The sequence below is a fragment of the Cucumis melo genome, chromosome 8 (genome assembly GCF_025177605.1).
Source record: "Cucumis melo cultivar AY chromosome 8, USDA_Cmelo_AY_1.0, whole genome shotgun sequence".
Lineage (NCBI taxonomy): Eukaryota > Viridiplantae > Streptophyta > Magnoliopsida > Cucurbitales > Cucurbitaceae > Cucumis > Cucumis melo.
This window is the reverse complement of record NC_066864.1, coordinates 7,072,633-7,089,434: the sequence shown is the minus strand read 5'-3', so window position 1 is coordinate 7,089,434 and position 16,802 is coordinate 7,072,633. Positions and strand designations below refer to the sequence as shown.

Below are 16,802 nucleotides of genomic sequence, written 5' to 3'. Positions count from 1 at the left end.
AAATATCAATAAGATTAGATGAGTACTCAAGATCTACTCCAAAAAGCTTATAATCTTACCCAAGTTGTGTCAAACGCCTAATTTTGAGCTTTCAAATGGCTGGATAGTGGCTTAAACACTTCTAAAACCCGAATCTAGCATCAAAAAGTAATGGGTAATGTTAAACTTAACTCTAAATTTAATGGGTATTCAAAAACTTCATGAAATCCAACTAAAACTAAGAAAAATTTACCCCAAATATTAGATCCAATGAGAGATAGTTGGAATAGAATGAAACTCACGGTAAAATAGTTTACTAAAGAACGGCAAGAAATAGTTGGCGTCGTCGACAATCTCTTGGAGTTCCAACGACACCCCAAACGACGACGAACTCTGACAAGTTGGGGAGACGTGACGACAGCGACACCACCAATCGAAATCGCAAACGTAACCAACAGCTAAAGAATCGAACAGTCTTGTCAGACGCGGTGGAGATGATGCACGGAGACCTGTCAGTGGTGTGTGTCATCATCGGAGTTGTGCCGGCGTGCGAGAGAAATGGGTACGTGAGGGGGAGGTCGGCGTTGAGAAGAAGAAGGAGAAGAAAAAGAAAATGAAAATAAAATCTTTTTGGAAGAATGGAGAAGGAGAAGAAGAGGGATATTTTTCTCTTTTCTCTTTTTTTTTTTAAAAGAAAAGTGTGAAATGACCTTTATGCCCTCAACTCAATACCAACTTCAATCTTTGCATTTTCTTATCCTTTCCATCACCTATTAAATTTTCAAAACATTATCAAAATAATATTGCTCCTCGAATTTTCTTTCTTTCTTTTTTTTAACAAAAAGATTTAACCTATAAAAATTTACACATGGATTTTAAACTTGTATTTCACAACTTAGAGAATAATAATATACATGAAAGGAGAATGTGAAATATGAACGGTTTTAGTGATATGCAACCGAAGTAACTTCAGTTGTGTAAGGAGTAGTGACCAATAGAGACAAACAGAAATACACAACACAACAAGGTTTGTTAACCCAGTTCGATGAAATTACATCTACATCTGGGGGACAGTTTGCCCAGGATAGAAGATTATATTAATCACAAATATAATGGTTGTTGAATACATAGTTATGACTATGAGAATAACACTTTAGATCTTTAGTTACTATACTGTTCTAGGACTGTTTGCAACAAAACTCAATTATGAAACAACATGATAATCATAACTAAATAGCTAATAGGTTGAATCTCCCCCTCAATGGTGGCACTAGTTGAGTGTGCATTCAACGTTAATTTTTGTTCAATGGTAGAACACTTCTATCCAACCTTTCTTTAATTTTTATCTTTCATCTGCCACACCAGGATTTTACCAAACTTCGTTATTTATGCTTGATGAATCCCCGCACACTTGACTTCCTCAGGAAGTAACTAATATATATAGCAAATAATCTTAACAGCTTGAGAACAACCAAACCCTATTTTTATGGAATGAATCTTAACCAGTTTGTTAAGAGAAATAGAAATAATCATGTGGGACCATTTTGCTAACAAAATCCCCCTTGGCACCACTGACTTTCATTTCTGCAGTCAAGCACCCAGTTTCTTCCAGAGTTTAGTAACAAGAAGTTAGAAGGCCCAGGTGCAATAGAAAAAATATTTCATTAATCGCGATGGAGAGAATAACAGAAAACAAATATAAAACCATCTGTCAAGTTGAGCTGAAACACCCTGAAGTAAATCAACTGAAAAACTGAAATCGCTGAACAAACAGAGTTCAAAATAATTCTTTCTACTAAACCTACTAATAGAACAAAAACCTACTAATAGAACAAAAGAAACTGCTAATCGAAAAACTGAGTGCTACAACTCTAAAACAAAACTAAATAAAAGAAATTGCTGATCAAAAAAATGAGTGGTGGAACTCTAAAACAAAACTAACTCCCTCTGCTTGAGTGCAAAATTGAAGCTAGCACCACTTAATCCGAGGGAGGAGGAGTGGCACCGAAAGCTGCACGTCTGAGATCACAAATTACAACATCCAATACAGTGCGTCGATCTGTTAGTTCACTTATTTGTCGGGTCAAAGAACGAGATTCGACAATCAATGCTTGTAGTAGACGATTGGCAAGTGACACAGTGAGAGTCAGGGGATGACCAACAGTAGGATGCGTAGCAGCAGTAGTACTGGTACCGCCTTGTGCATTGTCAAACTCAGCAGCAACATCAGGGACGTGAGACCCTTGAAACAAGTGCATACTGAGCGGTATAACCCGAGGCGCTGTGCCAATAGCATCTAGAGGGGTCAAAATCGTTAATTGTTATGCAGGCCGTTGGCAGACTCCAACACTAGCCCGTAATCCTTCAAATGTTGCAGCATCCAGCGGCTTGGTAAAAATATCAGCTAGTTGACCTGTACTTCGAACATGTTGTAAACTGATAATATTGGCTTCAATTAATTCCCTTATAAAGTTGTCGCGACATGATCGCGACGCGGAGCGGCCGACATCCCCAATCATTTAATCTTTAATATTTAAAAGGTTTGGAGTCGCCACCAATCATATTAAAGGGTGATTGGTCACAAAAAAAAATTGGTCTACGTAAATTCAGATTTAAGGTTCGGGAGTCAGTTGTGTGTAAGGAAGGTAATAGCACCCTACAACATCCATAAAAATGATTACCAAAATTTATCTTTTAAACTAAATTAACGAGGTTCACAAAACAAAGTTTTTTGTTTGATATTTTTTAAATGTCTCATGGTTATCAATTCATAACTAAAAAAACTAAGTATGAATTGATGATTATATGGGTGGCATGAGAGCCATTAGAAAAATAAAATTTAATTTTTATTTAAAAAGATATTTTTATTTACCTCAAGAATATTAAAATATCAGTCTTTGATATTTTGATCTCCATCATAGGCCTTTAATGGAAAATTTCATATATCTATAGAATTAATGAATTCTAAAGAAAACACTTGTAAACCCGATATTTTCTTGGTTTAATTTCTTTAAATGTGGAAAAAAAAAGAAAAAAAATGGAAATTAAGTGTAAATATAAATATATATATTTATATATTAAATAGTTTTATTAAATTAATTAAAGAAAAGAAAGAAAAGAAAGGACAAAAAGAAGAAAAGGAGAAGAAAATTTCATTTTCTCTTTTCTTCTTCTTCTCTTCCCTTCACCGCCAAGTTTGAAGACATCCAAGTTCCCTTTATTTTTTTTTCTTTTTCCTTCTTCAATTTGCAGAGAACTTCTAAGAGAGAGTTTGGAAGAAGAAGAGAAATTTTACTAGAATTTTTAGGTTGAAGAAGAGGAGGAGAACTCAAGCAAAGTGTATCAATGGCTGAATTTTAGTTCATTCTGCACATCACTGGTTTTTAATTCGGTTTGAACCCTTCAAAAGGAATTAAGAGGTGAGATTTACATTTACTGAAAGTTAACTCGTTTTTAAACAAACTTTATGAAGAACGTTGGAGCAAATTCGGATTTTCATTTGGTGCTTTTTGATGAAGAAAACAGGGCAGTTGGTTTTCACTCGAAATCAGGAGGTCTCTGGTTTTTCTTGTATTTCAGAGTGTATCGGTGGAGTTAGAATTTCTATTTGGTATGGTTGGAAAAGCTTATTCAATTTACTACAACTTTCATGAAGAAATTGTAAACCAAAAACGACTAATAATTGGTTAAATTGTAGGAACAAGTTAAAGAGGTCGTGTGCGCGCGATTCTGGAAGTGGTTCTGTTTTGAGGGTTATATGTGTTTATGCACGGGAAATCAGATTTATATGTCTTCAGGTAAGTTTTAGAGGATCTCAAAATGAAGAGTTTGATATAAAGAACACTCATTTTGGTTAAGTATTGAGATAGTTATAGTTCTTTGAAATTTATGTTAGAAATCTGGAAATTTTAGAGAATTGTTGAAATAGGATTTTATTTCTTAAGCTTTGTTTTCGTGAGCGTCATCTTTGGTGCGACATGTTATGTATATCTTTAGAAAACCAGAATGTTTAAGGTTTTAATACTCGGTTGGGTTGTTGGCAGGCCGAAAAGAATTAAACCGAGCTTATAGACCAAGGATCTAGCCCAAGACTGTGAGTGACAAAACCAACTTTGAAATATTTTCCATAATTGTTATTATGATTGAATGCGATAAATGTTTATTTACGAAGCCATGAAAGGTATTTGAATTTCATGACTATTTTCAAGTATACATTTGGAGACTAGATTTCTTAAAGAAATTTATGCTAGCACGTAGATATTAAATGTTTGGAAAGTATTTAAACCACAATATTTTAAGCAAAGCATGAATTAGTATGAAGTTTTGTTTTAAGAACTACAATTTTCCACGAAAGAGCTGAGTAAAGTTCGAGCTTTGTGTAAAATTTATAAGCAGGCATGTTTTAATATTTTATGATGATTTATGAAATTTTCATTAACTACATGACTGAGATCTTGAGCCTGAGGCTAGAGATTACCGTGTGCACACTGGTTAGATTTCATTGTTGACGTTGAGTGTACTCCGTAACAACGATGCTGTCGTGAGTGCTGGGCGGGCCCCACTACGACAAAGACGATGGGAGTGCTGGGCGGGCCCCACTACATCGTAGTGCTTGTAAACGTTGTTGTACTAGGTGTACCCTACACAACGTAGATTCGTCATGTTAGTTAAAATGCTTCGATATACTTGATATGCCTTGCTAGATTTCAATGATGAACATGCTGAGTATTTAAGGAAGCTATTCTTACTATTACACATTTACATTTACGACTTGTATAAACAGATTTATATGTGTAAAGTTTTCACGTGCTCTTATCTTTAAATTCATAGTTTTAAACTGAGTCACTCACTGAGCTCCATAGCTCACCCTTTCCAAAATGTTTTACCCATTTTCCAGGTAGAGATCGACTTCCCGGTGCCTGATAGACTGCCTTAGTCTGCGGAAGCTTCATTATCGATTGGCAGTACGTGTTTTGAGTTGGGCATAAAGTCTGTTGTGTTGTGATGTATTCACACCCTTGTATGTTATAGATACTCCACAGTTTGTATAAGCTTTAGGAGCTGTAGTTGTGTAAATTTTGTTGGTTATATTTTGATTAAAGTGTCTTTAGGTTTACTCGTGAAATTGGTAAATTTTGAGGTACACTTCATGTATGTGTTTGACTAGCTGTGTTTGACTAGCCTAGGATCCGATGTGTTTTGTGGCATGTACAATAGTTTATATACTAGATTGGCAAGTTCATCACATGAAAGTTTTAAGCAGAGTCGACAGATACAGGTACAGAATAACGTTGTTCGTCGGCTTCACGCCATCTTTCGGTCTAAGGTAGCAGGTAGTCCGGGAGGGGGTGTGACAACACTACTCAGTCTCATTCTAAAATATAAAATTATAAGATATACTTTGTTTAAAAATAATTTACTAATTTTTAAAAATTGAGAAATTTCATGTATTTTATACAATTTTAACCATAAAATCCATAAATGAACATTACTCTTTCCCATAAATAATACAGTATAAAATAGTTGGCAAATATGACAAATAATACAACCAACAATATATGTTGCCAAATAATACAAGTTGGAGATAATATCCACATATTCAAAAATAAAGTATTGGAAATAATATACTACATTAGAGATATATAATGTTTGAGAAATAATGTTTGGAAAGTAAATAATATACAGTGGTGAAATAAGTATTCTGTCATTCAACCAATCTAATCAATCAATATCAAACATATTTAATAAACAGGAAAAACAACCAAATTAAACCCTACATTTAACAAATTTTAATCAAATGGCTTACTTTAAATCAAATTTAAAGCATAGGTAATTTGATGTAACAATTTTCAAATGACCTAAACCTAACAAAATTAAAACACAGAAGCAGATTTGATGTGATAGTATTCCTAAGAAAATTAAACACGGTAGCAAATTTGATATAACACTATTCTATTGGTATTCAATTGGTTTAACCTAAAGAGCCATAATTTAAAGAAAAATAGATTCGATTGGTCTAAACTTAACAAAATTAAAACACCCTAAACTTAAAAAAAAATAAACACAGTACAGCCTAGGCAAAATTTGATGCAACAATATCCAATTGGTTTAAGCCAACAAAATTAGAATACAAAACAGAGGCTAATGAGAAATAGATTCAATTGGTCTAAACCTAACAAAATTAAAATACCCTAACCCTAAAAGATTAAACACAATCTAGGTAAAATTTCATGAAGGAACAAAATCAATTTAACGAATTAAAAATAAATAAAATTTGAAGAATGGAAGAACAATCTACGTAAAGAAAAAACAAACTTACCTTTGGCATAATAGTTTTTTTGCTTTTCGCCCTTTAACTGATCTCTCCTTCTTAAAAAAAAAAACTCTCAATTTTCTCTTTTTTTTTCTCTGTTTTTATAGGGCACTGTGATGGTAGCTTTTTTTTTTTTTTTTTAAGATTGCAAGATCATGAGCATCGTGTTTGTGATAGTGGGAAAGTGTGAAGAATCGTGAAGAGGGAGAAGCGTGGATAGGGAGAATCGTGGGGAGGGAGGGGAATAATCGTGGGACTGTAAGTGGTTAAGAGAAAACAAGGAAAAGATATGAAATTTAATTACTGTTTTCTTTTCTTTTTTAAAAAATAAATAAATTCAAATTCAAATCAACTTAATTTAATAAAAATAAATAAATAAAATAAAGTAATAAAATAAAATAAAGTAAATGTAAAAAATAAATGGCCAAAATATGGTATCTACAGCTTGCCCCCCTTTGTCCATCCTGAAAATATTTAAAGGTGGATAAAGGAAATAGATAAAGTATTTGGGCCAAATTTTATTTTTTAGAGAGGAAACTAAAAAGATTATCAACCTTAACTCTAGGGCCAGGTTTGATAAATAAAGGACCTGATAGACAGGCTTCGGCCTCAACTTCAGATCTCGGCTTGATTTAACCAAATTCGAAAAGACATCAACCTTAGCTCTAGGACTAGGTTTGATAAATAAAGAACCTGATAGACAGGCATCGACCTCAGCTTCAGATATGGGCTCGATTTAAGCAAATTCAAAAAGACATCAACCATAGCTCCAGGACTAGGTTTGATAAATAAAGAACCTTATAGATAGGCTTCGGCCTCAGCTTCAGATCTGGGCTCGATTTAACCAAATTCAAAAAGACATCAACCTTAGCTCTAAAACTAAGTTTGATAAATAAAAGACCTGATAGACAGGCTTCAGCCTCAGCTTCAGATCTGGGATCGATTTAACCAAATTCGAAAAGACATCAACCTTAGCTCTAAGACTAGGTTTGATAAATAAAGGACCTGATAAACAGGCTTTGGCCTCAACTTCAAATCTGGGCTCGATTTAACCAAATTCGAAAAAACATCAACCTTAGCTCCAAGACTAGGTTTGATAAATAAAAGACCTGATAGACAGGCTTTGGCCTCGGCTTCAGATCTGGGCTCGATTTAACCAAATTTGAAAAGACATCAACCTTAGCTCTAGGATTAGGTTTGATTAAAGGACCTGATAGACAGGCTTCGGCCTCAGCTTCAGATCTGGGCTCGATTTAACCAAATTTGAAAAGACATCAACCTTAGCTCCAGGACTTGGTTTCATAAAAAATGGACTCGTCCTGCTGTGGACTTGGTAAAGATTTACTTTGAAAATAAAATATTTCCATTTTCAAAGAAATAAATAGCTCATTGCTTCATTCATCAATCTTATTAACAATTGATCAGTATGGCCACCGGATAGAATAAGACACATATATTATGAAAGCTTTTTAAGTTGTCAAATTTGCCACTCTTTGAATCAAAACTGCGAATGACTGCACTATGTTGTAAAGATCCAATATCGTTTAGTCCTTGGACATCACAAAACGTGAATCCCTTTAAGATGTAGACTTCCAATTACGATAACTCCCATCATAGCAAAATTTGTCTAGACTTGTAGACACATATATTTCCTTAAATCTTATCAAAAGAAAAATCATAGCTTTTACTTGGTTTGCAAATACAATAAGTTGTACTGGATCCTTGCTAATTAAAAAAATGTAGAATAATGGACTAATGAATCATGAATGTTTACTATCTTTTAGAAACGATAAAAGAAAAAATTGGCGAATAAACATATGTTCAAAAAATATAATAAGAAATGAAAAAAAATGTGACAACAATGCTTGGAATAGGAGTACAAAGAGAGGGGTGAGAGAAAATTTATACATCTGGAAATAACATTCTAATAACTAAATGTAAGTTTCCTAGAATTACCCCTGACTTCTTTCAACATTACGAAACCCTCTAAGAAAAGGCATCATGCACAATATCTTCGCCATAATCTGAATTTACATGCTTTTTTAACTCAACGCCATCCATATTAGTCAAAAGTAGAGCTCCTCCTGAAAAAGCTTTTTTCACTACGAATGGACCTTCATAATTAGGAGTCCATTTTCCTCAATGATCCTTTCGAACCGGAAGTATTCTTTTTAATACCAAATCTCCCTCTCAAAAGCTTCGAGGATACAATTTCTTATTGTATGCTCGCATTAGTCTTTATTGGTAAAGTTTCCCATGATTTAATTATGCCAACCGTTTTTCTTCAACGAAATTCAACTGCTCATACCGACCTCGTATCCATTCAGCTTCATCTAACTTAGCTTCCATGAGAACTCTCAATGAAGGTATCTCAACTTCTAAAGGTAAAACAACCTCTATACCATAAACTAAAGAAAATGGTGTTGCCCCTGTTGATGTACGAACTGACGTGCGATATCCATGAAGTGCAAACGGTAGCATTTCATGCCAATCTTTGTATGTTATTGTCATTTTCTCAATGATCTTTTAATATTTTTATTAGTTGCCTCAACTGCCCCATTCATCTTTGGGCGATATGGAGTCGAATTTTGGTGATTGATCTTGAACTGCTCACAAAGTTCGTCCATCATTTTGTTATTAAGGTTCTTGGCATTATCCGTAATAATACCCTCTGGGAGACCATAACAACATATAAGCTCTTTCTTAATAAACTTGAGCACTACTCCCCTTGTAACATTGCAATAAGATGCAACCTCTATCCATTTAGTGAAGTAATCAATGGCCACAAGAATAAAACGATGGCCATTTTAGGCTTTAGGATGAATGGGTCCAATAACATCCATTCCCCATAAAGAAAATGGCCATGGTGCTGACAAGATATGCAATGGAGATGCAGCTACATGGATCTTATCCATATAAATTTGACACTTTTTACATTCCCTTGCATATTTTATGCAGTCTGATTCCATCGTTGTCCAATAATAACCAGATCTAAGTATTTGTCTAGCCATCATATGTCCATTAGCATGTGTTTCACATATTCCTTCATGAATGTCTGTCATAATTTGTTTTGCTTCCTCTTCATCAACACACCGAAGGAGCACCATATCGTGGTTTCTTTTATAAAGAACTTCACCACTTAAGAAAAAGTTCATGGCCAACCTCCTTATTGTACGTTTTTCATTCTCTGAAGCTTCATATGGATATTCTCTACACTTTATGTATTGCTTAATGTCAAAATACCATGGCTTGTTATCATTTCCAACATTCATGCAATATGCTGGCACATCTCGCTTTGTAATTTGGATTGGATGAAGTTCAAATTCAAGATTAAGATCAAACATCATTGCCAGAGTGGCTAATGCATCTGTCATTCGATTGTCTTCCCTAGGGACATGGTCAAATGAAATCTTCTCAAAATTTTGAGACAATTTTGTAACGTATTGGCTGTAAGGCACCAATTTAGCATCTCTTGTTTCCCATTCTTCCTTGACTTGATGTATCACTAACATCGAGTCACCCAAAACTTTCAACTTTTTAATATTCATATCGCATGCTACTTGAAGTTCTATAATGCAAGCTTCATATTCAGTGATATTGTGAGTGCATTTAAAACATAACTTGTCCGTTAGGGGTAAAACCTTTCCTTCTGGAGAAATTAGCACAACTCTAATCCCATGTCCCAACTCATTTGAGGCACCATTGAAAAGCATAGTCCATGTCTCATGATCTCTAGCATTCTTTTCAACTAGAAATATGTTTTCATCCGGGAAATCAATCCTCATAGGTTCGTAATCTGCTACTGGTTGAGCAGCTAAATGATCAGCAACTGCGCTTCCCTTTATTGCTTTTTTAGTAACATAAACAATATCGTACTCTAACAACAAAACTTGCCATTTTACAATCCTTCCAGATAATGACGGTTTCTCAAAAATGTATTTTATTGGATCCATTTTTGAAATAAGACATGTCATGTGGTATAACATATATTGCCTCAAACGATGAGCGGTCCATATCAAAGCACAACAAGTTCGCTCTAACATTGACCCTGTACAAGTCATGGGAATCGGATCAAACCGCCATGTATCTGAATTGGTTTTGCTACCTTGACCCTGTACAAATGGTCGAGGAGAATTTGAGTTAACGGGTTTTGAAGTTTCAGAGACGGTATGGGTTGGTACATTCTTATAGCTATTATAAGGGATATGAGAGACATTCTTATATATGATGGAAAGTTTTGCTCATATTTTCTCTGACCAAAAATTGATTTGTGCTTCCCTGAATTAGGAAAACCAATTGCATAAACCCCTCCTTCTTTCTTCTTAGATATTGTTCCTTTCTTTATTCCACCATATTCAGTTGTAGCCTCTGCTAATCTCCCGTGTTTTATCCCATATTCAATTCTTTCGCCAATAACAATAATATCAGAAAAATTTGTTGATGCATTACCAATCATTCGCTCATAGAATGGAGCCCGCAAGGTATTCATAAACATAGATGTCTTTTCTTTGTCTGTTAACGGTGGCTGAACCTCGGCAGCCATATCTCTCCATCGTTGGGCATATTCTTTGAAGCTTTCCGAACTCTTCTTCTCCATCTGTTGCAAGTCTAAACGGTCTGGAGCCATATCAATGTTGTATTTGTATTACTTTAGAAATGCATCAGCTAAATCCTTCCAAACATGAATGTGTGCATTATCTAATTGAATATACCATCGACAAGCTGGACCAGTCAAGCTATCCTGGAAGCAATGGACTAGCAATTGATCATTATTAATTTGTGCCACCATCTTTCTGCAGTACATTATAAGATGACTCCTTGGACACGTTGATCCATCATATTTATCGAATTCATGAACTTTAAACTTTGCTGGAATGATCAAGCCTGGCACCAAGCACAATTGTGTTGCATCTATATTTCCATAGACATCAGTCCCTTCAATTACTCGCAACCTTTCTTCCAAAACATCTAACTTTTGCTTAGCCGGAGAGTTCTCGTTATGTCCCATGTCTTGAATTTTAGCCTGAACTTCCAAATGTTCTATACCTGGGACAATGAGTGGAACAACATACAGCGGATTCAGGAACATAGTGTTGAGTGGTTTGAGACTACGAAACATTCATGTGGTATAGAGTGTATCCTGGAGGATAAATGGGATCATCTGTGTCTTGAATTGGATTGCTTGGTTGTGCTGTATCTACAACGACTTTTCCTTTCCCCATTGAAAGCAATTCTAGTATTTTTGAAACTTGTTCCCCAAGATTATTAATCTCTTATCTCATTTTGTCCATGTCCTTATCTTTTTCTTCCATGATTCGGCTTTTATACCTAATATTGTAAGAATGACGAATTGGAGCAGGAGAGCTATATTTTTCTTTTTTTAAAAAAAAATAAAATAGAATAAGATAAAAAAAAAATTGAAGTAAAAGAGAAGAGGGGAAAGAGAGAGAGAGAGAAGTAAATCTTAGTATATATAAAATTCAAACAACAATAATCAAATCAAACAAACATAATGTAAGCTTGATAGAATGAAGAACTGAAACTAGAAACAAACAAAACGTAATGAGCATTACTCCTATTGTCAATAGCAAAATGAACAATTAAATAAAAAGACCAAAATGTCCCAGTTCTCTGCATATCATCTTCAAGAATCTATTTAGATCATCTGCATGAGGTTGCATTGAGAAAAAATTAACTCTCAAATCAGCTGCCCATTCTGCAAAACCATTTGCTCTTTTGGACACCATTCTGAGAAATTCGATTGTCTGATCTACACGTTCCACTAGCACTTGGAAATCTCTCGTTTGCAGATCATAATCAACCTTCATTTGCACGTAATCGGTCTTCAATGACTCATATTCTTGTGTTATCCTCTTACTTGAATTTTGAAATGCAGTAAGTTGATAGTGTAAGGAAGCAACATAATTTATCAGTATCTCATACTCTTTAGAGCGCTCGGCCAACTTCAGATGTAGGCTATCAACAGTTTGACGCAAAGAATGATTGTGTGCTTCCAAATCCATTATTTGTGTTTCTCGTTTTCCAATTGATGTATTCAAATCATTGACAAGCTCGAGAAAATATTCCTTCCCACTTTCTAAATCTTTAATATATTCATCTTGCGACCCCATTGTACCTTGTAATGTTGTTTTCTCATTTTTCAAACTCATATTTGCTTTATTCATTCACCTCATCTCCTTATCTAAAGTCTTAAGATTCTTTTCTAACTTATCTTGATTTTTTAAGAAACTCTTAGTCTTTTCGAGTTCGTTTTGCAAAAAAGTCGCATGATCCATCCATTGACTTGTCTCTTTACGAAGTTTCTCGTTCTCTTGCTCTAACAGTCGATTTTTCCCTTCTAGTTCTATGCTCTTCTCAATCCACTAATTTGGTTGTTCAAAGCTTGTCTCTTTTCCCCTTTCAACTACCTCCCTTGAGATATCTATTATATTCTTCCTTCTGTTTACCTGCCATGCCTCGTACCCACTAGTAACTCCTTCGTAATGTCCTTTATCTTTTATCTTCCTTATAGATTTCCCTGCGCATACTGCTTGACGTTTTTTCCTTGGCAATCTTCAAGATCGTATGAAAAGTCAGACTCTTGCAGATTATGAGTTAGTGGTATAAACTGTTTGAGCCACACCTGACGCAAAACTAACAATGGTGTATAGTTAACACCTCCCCATGGTCCCAACAAAAGCACACTGTGAAAATCTCCGTATCTATATATCACCGCCTTCAAAGGCATCCATTGAGCCTTCCATATGACATTTCAGAAGTCAATTTTGCAAAGAAAGACAACCAAGCCTCCTTCATTGGATATGTTGGATCCCAAACTGTCATACCAAACTCACTGATTGTGTTGCGCATTAAATTCCATGGGCTACTGAAATCTGACCTTGGACACTTAAACTCTGCGGGAAATTTGATATGACTGTGTATCCAAATATATAATAAAGGAACACAACAATTCAATTTTCCTTCCCCTTTATTTCTACAATAGTTAAGAGATCGAAAAGTTTCAGCCAGTATAGGTATAATAGGATTGACTCCTCGTTCCATTTCAAAAAACAATTTGATCACTTTTCCATCAACATAACCCTCTGCTTTAGGAAAAATCACCGCTCCGTAAATGCACAATGCGAAGAGTGTAAGACCTTTGTCTTCATCAATGTATGTTTGCGTCATCTTTATTAGATAATCAAAGGGCACATTCTCTTCTCCACCCTTAACTTTTATATACTTTTAAATTTCTGTGGCATGGACGGTTTCTAAAAACTTTGACAAGGTCCTTTTTGTTGTTTTCTTAGGGTTAAAGAAATAAACAACTTCTCTTTCTTTTTCAGGCATGCTAAGCATAGCTTGATATTCTTTTATGCTTGGCAGTAAATCACATGACCCAAACGTCAAACAACCATATGTTGGATCCCAAAAATTAATTATGGCTCTTAAGGCAAAATAATTCACCGGTATATACATCAACTCTGCTATATGTCCACACTTCTTCGAGAACATGAATCTACGCTGAGGTGTCAATGCTTCCCAGATCATCTTTAGGTTCGCTAAATCATTTTGTGTAAAAGAGAGTTGGCACCTGGATAGTACTGATATTTGAGAAGAATTGTTTATACCGTCCCCAAATTTTTATTGCATCTCTTCAGTTCATTTAAGAACATCACTCGGCTCATCAAACTTAGACTCAAAAGATGAATGCCTCGACATATTGGACATCTTGGTGTTTCAAGACTGTTTCTTTTTTGCACAATTATGACAAAGGGTAAGACAAAAAAAGAAAAAAAAATTGTCACTTCACTTTGCACAAAATAAAATAGGATATAATAAAGACAAAAACAAAAACAATAAAAATAAAACTAATAAAACTAATAAAATAAAAATTAAATTAAATTAAATTAAAAAGTAAGAAGTAAAAAGTAATAATAATAATAATAATAATAAAAAGAAAAAAAAATAAATAAGAAATAAGAAAAAGTAAATAAGGTCTTCATGCACTTTAGTGTCGTAATGAAAGTAAACACTACTCTCCTTATTATTATTTTTCGGAAAAAATTATTAGAAAATGTAACAGTTTTCATGTACTTCACAAGGTAAACACTACTCTCCTTTAAAGGAAGGATGTATGATAAATAATTATTTAAATCAAGCTTTTCCTAACAAATCAGTATTGTGATTGAACCTTTCTTTCTTTCTTTTTTAAAACAAAGAAATATGTATGATTTAAAAATTTAAGAAAAATGCAAAACTTTGTTTAGAAAAAATAAAAATAACTTGGACAATTTAACTTTCAAATACAAATATGTCAAAATATAATGTCATGGTGTTGGTATCATCTAAACTCCTAGAAGAGAAAGACCCTCAAATTTATTCCAATGTTATTTCAAGAAATAACAAAAGAATTAATCTGAGTGAGGATTTTTTATGTACCTGCACGGGAGTCGAAACCCCTCGAAGGTCAACACTACTCCATCCTCAATTCTAATCCTAAAAGGTTATAGCCCGGGTAGAGGGCTTGTGAGTGTGTGTAAAATGCATGATGACTAATTTAAAATAAATGTACCAATAAAAATAGTACAAATATTTCATACAAATTAATTATAAATAAAAAAATAATTAAGTGAACCAATGAATTACAATAGAATAAGAATAAAAGATAAAAAAATGTAACGGCTCGACTCTCTTACACATTATTCAAAAATTCCCAGTGGAGTCTCGCCAAGCTGTCGCCACGTGATCGCGACGCGGAGCGGCCGACATCCCCAATCATTTAATCTTTAATATTTAAAAGGTTTGGAGTCGCCACCAATCATATTAAGGTGTGATTGGTCACAAAAAAAAATTGGTTTACGTAAATTCAGATTTAAGGTTCGGGAGTCAGTTGTGTGTAGGGAAGATATTAGCACCCTACAACATCCATAAAAATGATTACCAAAATTTATTTTTTAAACTAAATTAACGAGGTTCACAAAATAAAGTTTTTTGTTTGATATTTTTTAAATGTCCCATGGTTATCAATTCATAACTAAAAAAACTAAACATGAATTGATGATTATATGGGTGGCATGAGAGCCATTAGAAAAATAGAATTTAATTTTTATTTAAAAAGATTTTTTTTATTTACCTCAAGAATATTAAAATATCAAACTTTGACATTTTGATCTCCATCATAGGCCTTTAATGGAAAATTTCATGTATCTAAAGAATTAATGAATTCTAAAGAAAACACTACTCAGTTTCATTCTAAAATATAAAATTGTTAGATATACTTTGTTTAAAAATAATTTACTAATTTTTAAAAATTGAGAAATTTCATGTATTTATGGAATTTTAACCCTAAAATCCATAAATGAACATTACTCTTTCCCATAAATAATACAGTGTAAAATAGTTGGCAAATATGACAAATAAACAAGTATTATGCCATTCAACCAATCTAACCAATCAATATCAAACATATTTAATAAACAGTAAAAACAACCAAATTAAACTCTAAATTTAACAAATTTTAATCAAATGGCTTAATTTAATCAAATTTAAAGCATAGGTAATTTGATGTAAAAATTTTCAAATGACCTAAACCAAACGAAATTAAAACACACAAGCAGATTTGATGTGATAGTATTCCTAACAAAATTAAACACAGTAGCAAATTTGATGTAACACTATTCTATTGGTATTCAATTGGTTTAACCTAACAAAATTAAAACACAAAGAGCCATAATTTAATGAAAAATAGATTCGATTGGTCAAATTAAAACACCATAAACCTAAAAAAAAATTAAACACAGTACAGCACGCAAAAATTAGCAACAATATGCAATTGGTTTAACCCAACAAAATTAGAATATAAAACAGAGGCTAATGAGAAATAGATTCAATTGGTCTAAACCTAACAAAATTAAAACACTATAACCCTAAAAAATTTAAACACAATCTAGGTAAAATTTGATGAAGGAATAAAATCAATTTAACAAATTAATAACAAATTAAATTTGAAGAATGGAAGAACAATCTACGTAAAGGGAAAAGATGGAAAAAAAAAAACTTACCTTTTGGCATAATAGTTTTTTTGCTTTTCACCCTTTAACTAATCTCTCCTTCTTTAAAAAAAAATCTCCCCCCTTTTTTTCTCTGTTTTTATAGGGCACTGAGATGGTAGCTTTTTTTAAGACTGCAGGATCGTGAGGATCGTGTTTGTGATAGTGGAAAAGTCGGAAGAATCGTGAAGAGGGAGAATCGTGGAGAGGGAGGGGGAAAATCGTGGGACTTGTGGAGGAAGTGGTTGAGAGAAAATAGGGAAGAGATATGAAATTTAATTACTGTTTTCTTTTCCTTTTTTCTTTTTTTTTTTTAAAAATAAATTCAAATTCAAATCAACTTAATTTAATAAAAATAAATAAATAAAATAAAGTAATAAAATAAAAGTAAAGTAAAGTAAATATAAAAAATAAATGGCCAAAATATGGTATCTACAGCTTGCCCTCCTTTGTCCATC

The 16,802-nt window shown here is 33.5% G+C and overlaps 1 protein-coding gene across 1 annotated transcript; it reads right to left on the bottom strand.

Moving 5' to 3' along the window:
- Nucleotides 1–9,099: 9,099 nt before the first annotated feature.
- On the bottom strand, nt 9,100–10,245 carry LOC127150558 (uncharacterized). Its single transcript, XM_051088428.1, has one exon. It carries the CDS (start codon nt 10,243–10,245, stop codon nt 9,100–9,102), a length of 1,146 nt encoding a protein of 381 aa, XP_050944385.1.
- Between the last annotated feature and the right edge of the window lie 6,557 nt (nt 10,246–16,802).